The 17,469-nt window shown below is 52.0% G+C and overlaps 2 protein-coding genes across 5 annotated transcripts in view; one reads left to right on the top strand and one right to left on the bottom strand.

Moving 5' to 3' along the window:
* Positions 1-5,353: 5,353 nt before the first annotated feature.
* Positions 5,354-6,608, top strand: OST4 (oligosaccharyltransferase complex subunit 4, non-catalytic). The gene is made up of 3 exons (XM_059405302.1): positions 5,354-5,461; positions 5,585-5,722; positions 6,378-6,608. The coding sequence occupies exon 2, from the start codon at positions 5,586-5,588 to the stop codon at positions 5,697-5,699; it is 114 nt and encodes a 37-aa protein (XP_059261285.1). The 5' UTR covers positions 5,354-5,461; position 5,585; the 3' UTR covers positions 5,700-5,722; positions 6,378-6,608.
* Positions 6,609-6,696: 88 nt separating this feature from the next.
* The window catches only part of AGBL5 (AGBL carboxypeptidase 5), a 17,744-nt gene continuing 6,971 nt past the window's right edge, over positions 6,697-17,469 (bottom strand). For 2 of the 4 annotated variants that reach the window (XM_059405298.1, XM_059405299.1), the window contains exons 11-15: positions 16,822-17,036; positions 9,472-9,627; positions 8,327-8,433; positions 7,370-7,500; positions 6,697-7,003 (exon numbers count right to left, since the gene is read on the bottom strand). In XM_059405298.1, the coding sequence (XP_059261281.1) occupies positions 6,832-7,003; positions 7,370-7,500; positions 8,327-8,433; positions 9,472-9,627; positions 16,822-17,036 (781 nt within the window). In that variant the 3' untranslated portion in view covers positions 6,697-6,831. Of the gene's footprint in view, positions 7,004-7,369; positions 7,501-7,988; positions 8,036-8,326; positions 8,434-9,471; positions 9,628-16,821; positions 17,037-17,469 lie in introns of those variants that run through there. The other 2 variants (XM_059405300.1, XM_059405301.1) reach the window with 2 other exon arrangements.

Genomic DNA, 17,469 nt, shown 5'->3' with positions numbered 1-17,469 from the left:
GGAGTGGAGCCGGGGCCAGGCCTGGGGAGGAGGCCCAGGGCTGGTCGCTTAGACAGAGAACAGGAGCCACAGCTCCCCTGGGGCTAGGGCAAGCCTCCCCTGAGAGAGAAAACTGAGAAGAGGAGGGGAGGACTGTGAAAGGGAGAATGAGCTCCGAAGGCTCAGCAGGACACCACTCACCGTCTAGTCCAGCTGCGTCCCTTTACAGATGTGAACAACGAGGCCCAGAGCTGGAAGGTAACCTGTCCAGGCAAGCCAGGAGCGGCCCCTGATCAGAATCGACACACCTAGGTCGGCAACTTGGGACAAGAAGAAGAGAGGAGAGAGGGGGCTACTGGGCTGGGGAGGAGGAGGAAGACGTCTCCACGGAGGCAGGCAGGAAACTCGGAGAAGCTAGAAGAGGAAAAAAGGAATCTGGAAATGAGCATGTAACCTTCTGTCAGGCATGGAGAGGACATGGGTGAGAGGAGGAAGACTCATTCTCAAAAAACCAAAGGAGTATGGATCTCAGGCTTGTCTCGGTGAAGGTCAGGCCTAAGTGGGGCAGGGGAAGGAGCAAGGCCTACCGGGGATGCCTAGATCCATGGAGCCCAGGGGAAGTCCTTCCCCAGCCTGGAGGCAAGCCCGAGACCCTGTGTAGCAGGCAAGGGTCTCAGTCACACTCAACCATCAGCCGGACCCAAAAGCTCCTCTCAGAGCAGTCTGAATCGGTCAGCTGCCCCCGCCCTCTCCGTCACCATCTGGCCTCAGCTCTGTGCTCAGGCCCAGGTGTCCCTGTGCGGTGGGGTGCTTGCTTACAAGCTCCAAGCAGAAGTACCAGACAGAAGGGAGGTGAGCGTGCTGTGCGGACGCCCCCAGGGAGCAAAGGCATGGGGAACACTCCGGAAGGAGCACCTGGGACCATGGGGATGGGACACAGGCACCAAAACAAGCAACACAAAGCAGGACAGACATCGTGCCAAGCTGCACAGGGGGAGGGGAAAGACAGCTGGATGCTCCGGGGAGTCAGAGCAGAGCCGCTGGAAGAGAGAGAGAGGCTAAGCAGTGTTGGGGTAAAAAAGTGAAGCACTGAGATGGGGGAGGGGAGAGAGTGCAGGCTGGGGGAATGCCGCCTCAGTTTTCTCATTCCTCAACGGGGGAATCCTAACAGCGCCCTCCTTCCTAAGTTTGTGAGGATAGAGTTAATACAGGTAAAGCATTTAGAATAGTGCCTGGCACACGGAAAATGCTTAGTAAGAGCTCTTATTTGTGTCAGGAAGAAATGGGACAGAAAGTCAGAGAAGTCAGTTGTGGAAAAATTGGGGAAAGGCCCAGATGACTGGTTAAGAGCTTGGATTACAAGTGTTTGAGTAGGAGCCTGACAGGCCTTCCTTCAGAAAGAAAACATGGCAGGCAAGGGCAATGGGCAGGGTTTTGGGCACAAGGAGGAGTTCCAGCTCCTCCTTTGAGAAGTGTTATCCCTGAGAACCAAGGCCATGACTCCGCCGGAGGTCTGCCGGCTACTGTCTGAGGTGCCTTCGCCATTCTGCAACAGCAGAGTGAAGCAGCCTGGAAACAGAAGGCTGTGGTTGCTTGGGGACTGCGTGGGTAATGAGGGGCCAGAGGAAGGGAGACATCGCAGAGGATTCTGGGTTTTGAGCCAGGATGGGGAAGTTGAGACGATGAGCAGACCTTAGTCTGGACATACTGAGTTTTAAGATGAGAATAACATAGTCGGTGGCAGTAAGTGTCCAGGAGATGGTCAGAGATGTGGATCTTGCTTCTGGGAACCATCTGCAGGGCAATAGTTGGAAGCCATGAGAAAGGAGGCCACTGAATCTTCATTGTGACTCTGTGGGAGCTGTCTCTGAGGTCCGATGGTCCTGTATGTGATCTTGGTGACTGGGAGACATGTTGGCAAAAAGAAAGGATGGTGAAAGTGAATGCTGGAATCCATGGAAATAGAAATTTGTGGCTGCCCCTTAGGAGTGGAGGGATTGGCACACAGGGAGGCTTGAAAGAAACAGACCCAGGAGATCCTGATTCAAGAACTGCTGTCAGTGGAAGGTTGCAGTGTAGCCCTGGTCTCTGCATTGGCTCTAGGCCCTGGCTCTGGCCCTGATACTGAGACGAAGGCAACCTGCTTCAGGTTGCCCTCGATGCTGCTGTTGAGTTTTCTTTCTCAGTTCTTGCCCCCCCCCCCTTCAGGGGGCCTCTGACAACCTGAAAGTTCATCCCAACCATCTTGCCACTGCCTGGTTGTCACTCATTCCTGAAGTTTAAATGGGTGCCTCCCTTCAGTTTAAAAATCTGTTGTATTTTAAGTGTGTCAAGCCAAAAATGTTGGCTTTGAAATACCACTGCTGTAGGTTAAAATTTCATTCAGGCCTGTAATTAGGAGCCAAGACCTAGGGGCTAACATGAATGTTTGTGATACCTCAAATAAATCAGTGGCTCTGGGTTCACTGGGGAGGCCTGAGGTGTTGGGCAAGCAGGCCCCAACTGGAGACGAAGGTTAGAGAAAATGCACTGGCGGTGGCGGCGGCGGTGGTGGTGGTATTGGTGAACAGCTACAGATTTCCGAAGCAATTGGCAAGAGAATTCCTGAGATCAAAAATGACCACATTTGGGGTGCCTGGGTGGCTCAGAGGGTTAAGCCTCTGCCTTCAGCTCAGGACATGATCTCAGGGTCCTGGGATCGAGCCCCACATCGGGCTCTCTGCTCATCAAGGAGCCCGCTTCCTCCTCTCTGCCTGCCTCTCTGCCTACTTGTGATCCCTCTCTCTCTGTCAAATAAATAAATAAATAAATAAAATCTTTAAAAAAAAAAAAAATGGCCAAGTCCTTAGGGGCACTAGGACAAGATGTATTTTATAACCTTTCCAAGATAAGGGATTTTCAAGGGTCTAGTGCCAGTGGGAAATCTTGGCTATACGGGGCAACTGACACCTTCAGTCGGCCAGCAGTAGCTGAGCAACAAGCTCACGCTTGGAGGCTGGGAGAGCAGGGGTGCCGACGGCAAGGAGCATTTCATGTCTAACGCCTTCTGTCAGAGGACTGAATATTGGGAGGTAAAAAAGGAAAGCAATGGGAATCGGGCCTTGGTTTATGCAAACGTAGATGTAGATGGGAATTCAAGCTTGTGGGGACTCCGGAGCAAAGTCCACTCCTGCTCAACCTCAAATTTTCCTTTTCCTTCCAACCCTTCCCACAGGTATAATATTTTCAGAGCCACCCTCTGAAAGACCCCTTTCCCGGGTCTTGTTGCTTTTTCACTCCCCAGCCTAATCCTAAACTCATGTCTTCTCCTTGAAAATGTCATACTAATTGCAGGGATTAAGCTCCACATGTGCCCCTCCCCCAAATTCTCTCCCTCCTCCAATTCCACCAAGGGTGAGGCTTCGCTGGTCTCACTTCCCACACATAATTTTCCACCCAAGCTCTTTTCAAGCTTTGTTAATTCTTAGCTGAGTCTAGTTTAGTCCTGGGGACCATTTTTAATTTCAGTTCCTCCGGGCAGTAGGCCAAATGACCTATTCAAGGCTGATAAAGAGTCGCTGACCTAGGCACAGCGCTTTCTGGGAGGTGAAGGATATTTCTGGATGGTTCTAAAACAAATCCTTTTCCTCCTGTCCCTGACCCTAGGATAACCAACCCACTACATCCATAGTGGGATACAGAGTGTGGAATAGAGGAAAGTGGATCAAGGTGACAGTTTCAAACCACTTGTAGAATCCTGGGCCTCAGTTTCCTTCTTTGTAACATGTTCTTGAAGGCCCTCTTCAGCTCTGAATGTCTATGGTCAGTTGTTTCAGGACAGCCTTGGAAATCTGAAGCACTTCCAAGGCCTCTCCTCATGCCATTTGCAGTCTAGAAAGTTGACTTTCCAGGGTCTAGTTCTGTCTTAACAGTAGATCTAAGTGTCTGGTTGGACTTGGATCTGCTTCAAATTTCCAGGAGCCACAAAGCATAATGTGTGTAATCCTTTAAGACCTAGACCCTCATTCTCCCAGAGCAGAGCTGGGAACAGACCACTCTCTGAGAGATGTATGAGGAAAGTACACCCCTGGGGTTTCACTATTATGTGGAGGGGACATGGGCTTGGGATTTTAAATAGGAAACTTCTGGGAAATACTGGCTGGAGGCTCGGGGGTGAAATGGGGGAGGCCAGGGGAATTACAGACTGCTAAAGGCAGAGACTGAGCTTAGGAGTCATTGGGCTGGAGCACAGAGGACGAACTGATGGTCCTAGGCCAGGGAAGCCAGCTCTGAGCTAGTGCACCCCTGGCTCATGGTGCACACAGGCAGCAGACGGTCCCCTGCCCCAGCTGTTCCAGTCCCATAGCAGCTCCTGTAGTTTTCCTTGGCTCAGAGAAGCAGAGGCGTCCCTTGAGTCCTGGCCCCCCTCCACCGCAAAGCAACTGGCTTCCATTACCCCTGACAGCTCCAGAGAAACAGCCCAGCCCCCGGCCCCAGCCTGGCTCCATGCCGTTCCCTTTTATGGTGAAGCTGAGGGAAAGCAAGCAGTGAGGGGGGAACAGGATCTCCCTGGGGCAGAGGACTGTAGAGCTCCAGGGCCTCTCCCCTCACCAGAGACCCTCAGACATCTACCCACAGTCATTTTCTCCTCAGTGATCCACTGTGCTCAGAACCCACAACCTCTCTTGCTCGTCCCAGCCCTTCCCCCCCACCCCCCTCCCTCACATCCGGGGGGTGATTTCCCACTTGGCTCAAGTCCCACCGTTCGGGTTTTGATTCCGGGAGGGTCCGCCCCATTTCCGACGCCCACCTCCGGGGGTGGGGTGGGGGGAGTGAGCCCGAGTTAGGGAGGCACTGTTCAGATCACAGGCAGGATCCTGCCACTTGGCGGCCGTGGGCAAAAAGGCGGGCGCTGAGAAGAGGGGCACCCGGCCGCCCCAGTTCTCTCCCCATTCTGAGCCGCCGCTCACCAACCCTTTCGCTGCCGGGGCCAGGGAGGGCACCCAGAGGGCAGGGCCTAAAGGAAGCACCTGGCTGGGCCGAGCCGGGAAGCGGAGGATGGGCAGCTGCGCGGGGGGCCAGGCAGGAAAGGGAGTCGGAGTCTGGAGGTCAGGCCGAGCCTCTCACCCAGCCATGCCGCCGCACCCTCGCCCTAGCCCACCGCCGAGCTCCGGGTGGGTGGCCACGGTTCTGCGCTGGCCCCTGCCGCGCCAGCGGCTGCCAGCTGCAGCCAGCTGCGCCCCGCCAGCCCCGGGCGCGCGTCTGCGGGTCGCCCGCCCCGCCCCCTACGGGGGCCGCCCCTCCGTAGCCCCGCCCAGCGCTCCGCCCCTTGAGATGCGAGGCGGGGAGCAAGCGAGACGGCGAGGCTAGAGAGCCGGTTCCGGCCCAGCTGCCAGGCCGGAAGTGCCCGGTTTGGGCTTGCGCTTGCGCTACCGACTTCCGGGCCGGGACTCTTACCTCCAGCTCGTACGCAGACCGCACCGCGGGGAACGCAGCTGATTAGGTGAGAGGCACGCAGGCGCGCTCCCCGGCGCTTCGGCGGTGGCTGGCCCTGGGGGCGAGGACGGGTCCTGGCCTGGGCGAGGAGTGCGCGGGCCTCAGGCTCAGTCCCTCCTCTTCTCCGCAGGATGATCACAGACGTGCAGCTCGCCATCTTCGCCAACATGCTGGGCGTGTCGCTCTTCCTGCTTGTCGTTCTCTATCACTACGTGGCCGTCAACAATCCCAAGAAGCAGGAATGAAAGTGGCGCTTTCTCCGCCCCAGGTAACGGTCCGGGGCTTAGCGCCCAGCCCCCGGAGAGTGGAGTGGCGAGGCCGCGCCAGGGCCTGCAGGGTTCGAAACTTCAAATCAGAAAGTGTCGGGCCAAGCATAATACAGTCCAGAATTGAGCCCCTTTATTCGCACACAGTAGGGAGAGCCTTGCAGTGCCCTGCCCTCTCCCCCTTAAACTGCTCCCTGCTAGAATGGGGGTGAGTTTTCTAATTCTCAGCCCCCGTCTTCATGGTACCCCTATGCCCAAGTTGGGGGTTTGGCTACAAGGAGGCACGGACACCGGTAGGAATAAAGGTACTGAGGATGCCATCCGAGGATAAGCATTTGGACTCTTCTCTTAAGTAGTCCTCACTTCTCTAAGGTTGTTTAGGCTTTTATTAAGACAGAATTGGTGCGTGTGTGTGCGCGTGTGTGTGGTTGTAAAGATGCAGAATTCTATTTCCGTGTTCTGGGGTAAGGGGCCCTGAGTGAGCAGTTGGTTACTATAGACCCAAGCCCTAGGGAAAGGTGGGGGTGGGGGGAACCTTAAGTGTGGGTCAAAAATGTAAAGGGGGGACAGGCTGGATGAGAGCTGATGCCTGAAGGATTTCCCCAGCGGAAAGCTGCAGCATTTTCCTTACCTCAGGTCTTTCCCCCTCTTTTCTAGGGTTCCAGGACATAGTCTGAGGCAAGATGGAGGGTATGAGGGGCCTTCACACTTCACTTCACCCTTCTACCCATCACAACATACAAAGCAACTACACCTGGATTTTTTCAAACAACTTTTATTTCCTCAAAGTCTTCCTTAACCCTATGGAACAAGAAGCTGCCACTGTGTAGGGCCCAGTATAGGGGTTTCTTTTCTACTCCCTCCCCCCAATATAAAAATATAGATATATTTTTTTGTGGTCCCAAAATCTTGTGCTATGGAGGGAGGGATGGGGTAACAGGTTCCTGCTTTGTTCTATCTCAAGGTGATGCTCTGCGATGCCTCAGAAGAGGGTGGCTGGCATTCCAAGGAGTAGGTTGTCACATGGAATCAACAGCTGAGGGAGGGGACTAGCACATTTCTCACTGTGTTCCCATCTTGGGGCTGTATACTGGGCATGAAGATTGAGGCATCAGACCCGGGGAGAAACAGTGAGTGGGGGAGATTTAGGGACAAAACAAACCTCAGGTTGGCCCAAGGGCCCCCCGTTGTAACAAATCCGGGACTGGGAGTCAGATAGACTACAGGAAATAGGAGAAAAGGCAGGGGCAGAGCGGGGCCGTGGGGGCCCGGCCTGAGGCAGCCTGCAACAGAGAAGAGAGAGGAATCAGGGTTGTGAAAACTCTGCCCCTCTTCTGCTCTGTTCGCTAGGGGCTGGGAGATGGGAAAGGTGAGATGGGTAAGGATAGAGGGGTTGAGCATTGTATAGTGGGCCAATGCTGGAATGGACCAGCTCTGAGGCCTTAGGCGCTAACAAGAAGTGGTTTTCTTGTCTGTTTGGAGGAAGGACTGAGGCCATGATGGAAAACAATCAAGATTCTTAATGAAAGTACCTTTAGTCTTTTGGGGGCCAGAGGGAGTAGAGAGAGAAGAAAATGATCCTGAATGGCAGAGATGGGAATGAAGGAATAGAAGTGAGGTGGGGTGAGGGATTGGACCCGGGTGCTCACCCTGCTGCAGAGTGGGGTCCCGGCTCCGGCTCACTGCTCTCTCTGGTGCGGGGTATAGGGGATGTGGGGCCGGAAGAGCCGCTCATCCCTCTGCGAGTCGGCGGTGAGCCCCGGCCCAACCTGGGCCTAGCCTGTATGGATAGGGGGTGGGCTAAGAGGCTGGATTCTTCCATGAACTGTTTTGCTTCTGGGTTTGCTTTTAGAGTTTCCATGTGTAAGAATGTAGTATAGGAGTCAACATAGGTATTGGGACCTTGAATTTCTGGGTACTGTCCCTGGCTGAGAAGGTAAGGCAGGGTCACAGCTAGAGAATTCTTGGGTTCAGTCTATGATTCCTAGTCTTACTTAACTAGGAGAGGCAGAGGGATCCAGCATTTAACCTCCATGGTTGTATCATGGCTAACATCTGGCAAAATAGAGAAACAGTGTATGGAAAGCAACTGGAGAATCGGTACATCTCCCTTGGAGCCTTCTGTGCCTCAGCCCCTGCCAGAGCAGCTTAGGTTTCACCCATCCAGTCTCTGCCTGTACCCAGCTTTAGCCAACTTAGCGTGGGGATCTGGACTGAATTGGAGTCGGTGGCACAGCTGTTCTTAGGAGCAGCAACCAGATGTGTTACCTGGGGAATCCGGGACCCCTCCTGGCGGGAACTCTCCTCGGGCAGGTCTGGGCAGAAAGAGAGGAGAAGCTAAGGGCAGGGGCAGGCAAAGCCAAAGCTAGCAGGCTGAGGTTGAGGAATAGCTGGCAGGGACATGGGTTGGAAGCAAGCAAGAAACCTGGCTGAAGGGACTGGGGGCAATGGACAGACAGAGGCACTCAGGCACGAGAGCAGCTTTCTGATACAGTCGAGGGGAGAGGCTTAGAGCAGTGCTGAGCATTTTCCCTCCCACTGCCCAGATGTATAGTGCCTTGCTGGGCTCTGCCAGAATTGGGCTGGGGAAGACCCAGAAATGTTACCTGCATTCGTGTCCTGATACAGGGAATCCGAGGTCCTAGCAGCCCTTTCCCAATCACCATGACAGCCTCTGGCTTGTCCCCTGAGGACAGGAGTGAGCAGCTGCTCCCTAGGGAACAAAGGAAACATATCAGGGTAGGGGACCATGGAGAAGAGGCAAATTTCTTTAGGCTTTTCTCAGTATTGGCAATACTGACATTTTGGGCTGGATAATTCTTTGTTGTGGGGGGCTGTCTTGTGCATTGTAGAATGTCAAGCAGCATTCCTGGCCTCTACCCACTAGATAGCCCTTCTTCCCCTGCCCCATCTCCACTGTAACCACTAAAAATGTCTTTAGACATTGCCACATGTTCCCTAGTAGGCAAAATGGCCCCTGCTTAAGAAGCATGGCATGTTCTAGTCTGGTCCAAGGGCTGCAGTAGCAACTTGGATCTTGAATTGGAGCCCATCAAGCTGAACCATTCTGAAAGTCTAGAGCTTAGAGCCTATCCCATCCAGATGGGTAAGTGTTTAAGGATCAAGTCAGTAGCCAAGAAGGTGGATTGAGGGCTACCATTGAAGAGAACTGATAGGTTGGGAGTTATGGGCACTGAGGGAGTTAAAAGATGTTGGGCTGGAGTCTTAGGACTCATTCCCATCCGGTCCTCTACACAGCGGGGGTGTAACTTACAGGAGAGCAGGTGGCCTGGGTTTTATGTGGATGATGTGGTTACACAGCATTTGCCATGCTGACAAGTGAAAGGCCCATGCCTATTTCATTCAGTTTTGTCTAATGTTGCCCAGCTCCTGGAGTGAGGCAGCTCAAACTAGCAGGCACTCGGGATGTTCAGCTATGAAAATGAGAATTAGAGCAGTGCCTGCCTCATTGTAGACGCTCAAGGAATGGTAACTTATTTTATTCTACAAAGATAGTTTCCAGCTTCCTGTACAAGGGCATAGGTGCTTAGGGGTCTAGGATAATCCAGGAGGGTAACCGATGTTCCTGGTGTGCGGAGGGCTGCATTACATCAAGTCAAGAAAGAAGTCTAGGTCAGGGGGCAAGGGAGCCGAAGGGGCTGGTTTAAGCCTAGTAGGGAGCCTGGTCTATAACCTCTGTGGCAAGATCCAAGGCTAGTCCACCCGGATTTCGGTGGCAGTGGGTACAGACCTGATATGCTGAGTGAACTGGGCAGACAGGAGCCCATGCTGGGTGAAGAGGCCAGGCTAGAACCGGGGGCAAGATTTAGGGATGGGGCCAGGCTGCTTGAAGTAGGGCGATGGGTCAGTGGCTGCTGCCGCCGTCTCCTGTCCTGGCTTCGGGGCTCTGAGTGGAAGGGACACAGGAGAGAAACGGGCAAATAAGCGAGGCCCTGGCACCCCACCGCCCTGCTGTGCCCCCTGCTCAGAAGATGCCGGCTGTCAAGCTTGTCCTCACACCAGCAGCCCCCTTCAGAGGTAAATCTCAGATGGGTAGGAAGTCTTGTGACATTTATTCCGGTTACCCAGGCCACAGCCAGCCCTCATCCACCTCTCTGGGGCTAAACAACCTCATTCACCTGTCCATTTCTGAACAGTTCAGTTCTTTCCCAGCAGAGAAGTTACTGAGCTGGGCTTCTGAAACACGGCTCCTCTAGGTTCTCCCACCTCTTAACTGCCCCTCTTTGTTTGCTCTTCCTGACCCCAAATACCAGTGCCCACAACCCCCTCCCAATTCTACCTTTGGTCCTTTCCTGCTCTGCATACTCTAAACTCTCAGGCTGCTCTCCGGCCATTTCTGCAGAGCTACAGGTCAGTGTCCATTAGCTTCTCTCCCTGCTAGTCTCTCCCGACTCCAGCAAAACTCACTTTCTCCCATCCTTCCTTTTGGTTTTCTTATCTTGATGAAAAATGGGCTCGAAACCCTGTTTCATCTTTTGACTCCTTGCTTACATTTTGATTTGTGTTTAACAAAATGTGGAAAACACTGCTTCTGCCTTTGCTTGGATTCCTCCTTCAAAGGAGAACCTTGCCGTGGCCTGTGTCCAGATACAAGTCTCTCTCTGATTAGGCTTTTGGAAAAAATGCCCTGCTGTTGTCCTAGCTTGAATCTGTAACCTTTTACAATCCATCTTTCATGCTCGTGTCAGAAATTATTCCAAAACCTAGACCTGATGAAAAATCATTTGGTTCAGGCCAGGGGGAGATACTAAAGGTCTTTTAAAGGATGAAGTCTCAACCTTTTAACATGGCCTTCAGAGCTCCGCCGGCTGTGACTCCAGTCTACCAATCCTTGGTAGGATGCTGACTTGATCCTTCATACCCTCTGCTGTTGCCCCTGGGGCAGCGAGCCCTCTGGTTCCTCTACAAGGACTATTTCTTCTGGTTAAACTTTACATGTCCCATCTCAAATGTCACCTCGGTGTATCCTCCCTGACCATCACAGCTTGAATTAACTGTTCCCCTCCCTTCATTGTCCTTTGTTCACTTGACTTGTAATTGTTTATGGTTTTTGTCCCCTTAATGAAGTAAGTTAGTCACCTAAAGTACTTAAGAATTGTGTTTGGCACATAGTAGTCAGTAAATCTTAACTGGTATTCTGCTGAAACCTGCCTCTCTTGAGTATAGAGATTTTGTCTTTTCCAGTCCATATATCCCAGTGCGTACATAATTCTGCCTAGAAAACCAGAGACTTTAGTAAAGGTTTCATTTTCCTGGGTAGCAGACATCCTACAGACTACAGGCCGATTCAGTAATCTCTGAGCTTAAGGACACAGGTTTACAACCCTGTGTGGCAGCTCTCTGGCCCAATCCTTAATGGCGAAAGCCTCATTGCTACGAGCTCTGAGAGCAGATGGTGGCTGGGGTGGGTGGGGAAGCTTTTGGGTTTGGCAGGTCCTTCCTCATCACGAAGGACAGTAGGTGCCAACATGCTCTCAGACCAAATGGACTATTAACCTTCATGGAGCTGAAGTCAGTGGAGGTCCCAGGATGCCAGTTGGGCCCTAACAGAGCAACATGTATTAGATGGAAGACACCTCTAATTCAGGAAGTAGGTGACAGTAACTTGTCCAGCTATCCTGAGCAGTAGCTAGCAGGGGCAAGGCTAATTTTGGAAGTCCCAACCCAGATTTTTAAAAATTGATACTTAGATGAATAAGCAATAGGAAAAAGGGAGAGATTTCAGGACAGAAGCTATTAGCTTTGAGAAGTCTGTTGAGAGGCTAGTTACCAGCTGCAGCCAAGAGTCAAAAAGAACCAGACCTGTCAATTCTACATCAATAAACAACAACAACAAACAGACTGGGGTGCTATTAAGAGGTGACACAGCAGTGAAAGATAACAGAAGTTAGAGACTTGACCACAGTCAAATAACCTGAGGTGTTACCCACCACCAATGACTTAGAACCCAGGCCTAGGTAAATCCTCAGTAAAACGGTGATATCAGGATGATGTCCAGATGACACTATGTAATAGGCAGAAATGAACCTGAACTTGATCAAGGATGGAAACAGTGAGTTTTTAGAGGCTCCGAGGAATACCTTACCTATACATAGGGGGATGCTGAAACCATGTTAAAGGATGAAGCCTCGCCTATCCCCTCACCTGTCATACCTTACCTATCCCAGGAAAGGTAGGAAAGCGAATGAAAGCCTTTGGGACATTTGTAGGTTGCAGCAAAAACAGAAATATTCAGGAACGTATGAAGCAAAATAGGCATATGACGTAAAAACTGTGTGAATGTAGGTATTCTGGGAAAGATACAACAGATAATGACTCGAGAATCCTGCCCCTAATGAGAGAATCCTGCCCCATCTAGTGAGACCACTACGGTTTAGGAGAGGGGCCTAATATGGAAAGGATAAGGCATTTAAAGATCACATTTTAACTCACTTAGATGGTCTGAAAACCTGGCCAGGCCTGCCTGTAAACTGGCAGTGTGAGCATACAGCCCAGTTTCTTGTGTTTTGACTTCTGGCTCCTGGTATAATCCAGGCTTACTCGGTCCCCACTGAGAGGATTTAAGGGAGGAGCCCCAGCTCCGTTATTTCTTGGTTCTGAGCTGTAGTCAGTGGCTTAAGGCTGAGTGCAGAGGGCTATGTGAATCAGCTTTGCTTCCAGCAGTTGTGAGACTGAATTTTTATGGTAATCAGCCAGAGATTTCATTCTGGGAGGGTTTGGTTAATCTTGGGGTGAGGGTCTGAGATAGAGGGGGACTGCCCTTTCCAGGGCAGGAGTTAGAATGGATAGTCTAAAGGTCTCACAACTTCGAGGAGCAGTTCTCTGACTTGGGCCTGGGTCTAGCATCATCCCCATCGAGACCTCTTTGGAACTGTCCCTCTGTGTAGCACCCTTAGTGAGTCACTGGTATCATTACAGACCTCACTGATACCCTCTGAAGGGTGGGAAGGTGAGACCAACATTTATTCGGCTCCCCACTTCTTGCCTTTTATTCATTCAACAAGTATTTGGTGCTCATTTAGTAAGTGCTAGGTGCTAAGGGAATAAATAGATGTGTTAGGAGACATGTCCTGCCCTCAAGTAAGCTGTAATCCAGATGCAGCAGAAACAGTACAAGCGGGATGGTGCTAGAAGTGTTCTTCCTCCGTCCATCTCCCTTACCATGGGGCTTGAGCTGCTCGGCCAAGAGCCGCCCGTCAGCTGAACCACGCCATGGCAGAGGCCAGGAGAGAGGTCTAGGAGTCACAGGTGGAAGGGCCAGAGCTAGGAGGGAGGACAGGACAGTGGAAGGATGCCAGCTGACAGCTTCCACTTTTGACCTTGCCGCTTGTCTTTTACTCTAGTGGCCTGCCAGATGGACCAGGTTGTTATTGAGAGATACTTGCCTGAATCCACGGCCAGTACTTGGGGGAAGCACCTAGGGTGCATGATACGAGAAGGCCTCGGCCTGACTCTGAGCCCTGGGTGCCCATTGGCCTCCCCTTAGTCCTATGCCCCCCAGGACAGAAGAAGCCAGTGATTTATCCACTGTCCCCACGCAGGCCTGCCTTCGAGCTCTGTGGGCACCAACTTTTTTGTATCAGTATCTTGCAGGCTTTGGGCTTCCCTGCCTCAGTCATGGACTAGCTACTCCTGTGACCTTGCCCTCCTCGGCTGCAAGAGCTGCTGCTGGTGCCGTGAGCACTTCTGCGGCCGCTGGTATGGAGCCTGACCACAGAGACAGGAAGGTGCGGCTCAGGACCTGCTTTGCAGCTGTGGGAACTGCAGTAAAGCAGCTCCCGGCCCTGCAGTCGGAGGGTGCAGGGGTCAGGGCTTCCTCAGAGGCTCTCTCGGCCTTTTGTCCCAGGAACATTCCCATTTTCCCCCAGTCTGCCTTAGAGGTTGGCCTTCTAAAATGTCACCCTCCAGCCTTGAGGATAGAACCTGCCAGACTAGCTCCCTGAACCTCTGCTTTATGTTTCTGGCTGGCTGCTTAGATCTTTTCTGAAGTTTTCTGGATAGCACAATCTCATGCTCTCTTTTGGCCAATAAAGGATAGTCATGAATTAGTTCTATAGTTAAGTGTGATATGTTCTTCATACATTAGTGGAAATTTTCTCATAAATTTACAAGCCAGAAAAAACCCATTTGTCAAATCACAATCTCAGTTTTGCGTTTGGAAGGCTCAGCTGCTTTGTAGTGAGGTCTCGGAGATACGGGAGGTGTGTTCTTCCTACCTTGGAGGACAGAGGATGCCTGGACGTGCCAGGGGCCAAAGAGCCAGACGTGTGGAGCCAGGACACAGCGCAAAGCTACAGGGCAGGTCAGCCGGACAAAGCTGTTCTTCTGAGGGTCGGTTGAGGAAGCCCAATGTAGGCACCACAGTCTGCACTGCAGGTCCCTGTCTCAAGCCAGGCCCACTCTCCTACCCTGCAGTCCTCTCAGGGATTTTAGGAGATGAAGCAGCAAAAACTGTAGCACTTGGAGTTGAGATTCCAGCGCTCTGACCTTTCACCTCCTTAAAGCATTCCTGCTTGGTCTCAGTAACCCTTTTCTCAACCTTCTATGACTTTAGAGACCTAGTTTCTCAGGTCTTACAGATACGGATGCAAGTCCTCAGGTGTCTCTTACTAGAGACAGCTCTTTTTGTTCTGCTTCTTACTTCGTTCCCCTGGGGAGAACTTTGCTTCTCACTTGTTTTACCTGTATGTGTGGGTGACACCTAGATCCAACCTTGATGTCCCCTTTTCTACAGGCTGGCTCTTTTTTCTGCCCTCAGGACATCTCCATATAGATAGACCATGACATCCAAGCATCTCTAGAATAAACTCAACATTTTTCCTTCCAGACAATGTCTTAACATCACCGTGACTCTTTCCTTTAGCTGATAGCCTTGAAGTTCTTAGTCTGGCCTTCCACGATCACTGAACCCTGCCACCTCTATTTCTGATAAATATATTCATCTCTCCTTCCCGGACGCTGGTACAGCCATTAGTCATCTCCCGTATAAACTAGAGCGAGGATTCCCCTCCCCCGCCTGCCCAGTACACACAGGCTGCTCTCCCCTTAATCTTTCGTTCTCATCATTCTCTGGAGCACACAATTGTTGCCACACGTCTCAGTTAACTCCTCATCTTTGTTTTCGAGACATTTGAACTTATTCCTCCTACCTCTCTTCTCCTAACTTCTGTGCCTGGCCCTTCGAGCCAGCTGGGAACGTCTGCTTCCTGTCCTCCCTACAGAGCAGCGCCAGTCCCGGCTCCCATTCTCATGTCAGGCATCTCCATGTCGGGCCGCATGCTACCGTGCATTCTTCAGAACCATTTCTCAACAGAACATTCTTTGGCTAATTACTCTTGAGTTTATCTACAACAGTGGCTCCCCAAGCCCCCTGTGTTTATTATAACGAGTGTGTGCTTTTATGTGCTGTTGACTATCTGTTTTTAGGTCTGTTTCCTGTAAGGAAATCCTTAGTACTAAATATGTATGTACCTTTTCTCTGTTATCTGGGGGAAGTAACGGAGACACAGAATACATGTTCCTCACTGAAGGAGCTTCACACAGCACTCTGCACTGGGGTGGGCTGGGGTGATAATAATAAAATAATAATAATAATAAAATACTGATTAGAAACTGCCTAGAATCTTCCAGGGAAGACCTGGACCTAGAGAGGAATCTTTCCTCTTTCTCTTTTGTAGTCAGGAAAGGGGAATCTAGGATGCTGACATTCCTTCCTAGGAGCTATGCGTGAAAAGCTATGAGAGGCTGACAAAAAAGAAAAAAGAAAAGAAAAGAAGCAAAGAAATTACAGGAAGTTTGAATAGTAAGAAGCTTGACTAATGCTGCCACTAACAGCTGTGGCTTCCTGGACAAGTCCCCCTTCCACGGCCTCTGTTTTCTCACCAGAGAAACAGAGATACCATCAACCCCACAGGGCCTCGTGAGGATCAGATGAAATATATATGTGATACTATTTTGTTCACTGTTTAATGCTACTTAAATACACGATTAGTATTACTTTAATCTGTCCTTCAAACACAGTGTACAAAAGCATGCCGTCCCAGTGATGGGAGGATCTCAGAGAATGGGGCTTGGAACATAAGCAGGGGTATTGGCGTCGCTAGTCAGGGATCATGTCTCACTGGTCAAAGCTGCTCCCTCCCCGGGCTGCCCACCTAGTGCAGTCAGACTGTCACAGCCACTGGCCCAGTGCGCGCTTCTGGTCTGCACCTGGGAAGCGCTAACGAGGGCGAGAGCAGCTTGAAGACCCGAGAACTCTTAGCTCCAGCTGACAAGCCTCCACGCTCTGGCAGGATTTCTCCAGCCCAGAGGCCACGGACAGTACTGATTTGGTGGTTAGTGTATTTCTAGAAGTGGCAGCACAAGTCTCTCCCCACTGTCTGAGTCACTCCCAAGGAATGGCTCCACTGACCTTCCTCTTTTTTCCTGAAGGCCCACAGTTCCTGGTATACGTCTGAACCCATACTCTCATCAGGCAGGGTCTCCTCCAGCCCAGCCTAGGGCTACCGATGCACTATTGAGCAGCCGTGGCCACCGCTGGAAGGGGCCAGACTGCTGTTCAGTAAGTCTCAAACGGAAGCTGTCTGTAGTTCTTCCATTTCTCATTGGAAGGGTTAGAATCCTTCTGATACCACTTTCGGGGCAGGCTCTGAAGCCAGGAACAGGTTCATCCTACAGAGACCTTGGCTAGGGATCTCTGGCCCTACAGCACTGTGGCTTGCGGCATGAGGACACACGCTGCTCCCAGCAGGACAGACTGACGCCGGCCCTGCCGTGGAGCCTCCACACTTCAGCATGGCCCTGCTTCAGCTAGTGTTTTAGCCTGGAAAGCCCCCTGCTCCCCAGCATGGAACGCAGCCCAGGTGCCCAGGCCTCCCGCCTGGGCCAGACACTCTACTGCTCTGGGGCTTGTGGCGCAGGGAACACCAAGGTCGCAGGAAAGGCTGCAGATGCTGCTATAAACTAATTTTATTGATTGACCCCTTGGTCCCAGCCAAGTGTGTCTCTTCAAGCTCTTACTTCCCCCAGCAGTGCCCCAAACAACTGAACACCTGTTGCAGGGGCTCCCAGACTGGCTTACCTCTGACAGGGCCCAGCACCCGGTGGCTGACCTTTTGAGTGCTGGAGCCCAGGCCTGGCAGCCCTGTGGGCCGGCTGCCATGAAAAGGGAAGCTGGGGGAGTTCTTCATCTGTGGAGAGTTTTGCTGGCTGCTGCTGCTGCCCCCAGCACTCGTGCCGGTGCTAAAACTGCGTGCCCGGCTCAAGGGATTTTCAGAGCAGGACACAGGCAAGCCGCTGCAAAGAAGCACAAGGCTGGTTAATCCTGGGCCAGGAAGCCTATGGCCCAAGGCTTCCCCCTGGGTCTGTGCTCAGGAAAGCACCTCTGGGGGGAGGGGCACAGGGACTTGTTACAAGGGAGAAGGGAGGAATCTGCATCCGCGGATAAGGTGTCTGACTGGGGCACGGCAGCTGATCTTGGAGTGCCTACAAGCCCTTGTTTGCACAGAGCTGCTCTCACAGAGAGCATGCTAAAAGCTATCAAGGGTGTCTCTCGGCAGCTTGAACTCTTGGTGAGTTCCCCTCTTATCCCAGTAGTGATGGCCCTTGGACCCTGAGGTGTTCCCCATCACTGGAAGCTGAGACCTTGCTCCCACCTCCATTAGTTTTACATATATATACTTAAAAGCTTTTAGCTAGATATATATAAGTGCAGCTCTGTGCATTCAAG

Source organism: Mustela nigripes, chromosome 7 (assembly GCF_022355385.1).
Source record: "Mustela nigripes isolate SB6536 chromosome 7, MUSNIG.SB6536, whole genome shotgun sequence".
In the NCBI taxonomy this organism is placed as follows: Eukaryota; Metazoa; Chordata; class Mammalia; order Carnivora; family Mustelidae; genus Mustela; species Mustela nigripes.
Note: the sequence above shows the minus strand (reverse complement) of the source record. Positions and strands in the feature narration are given on the sequence as shown.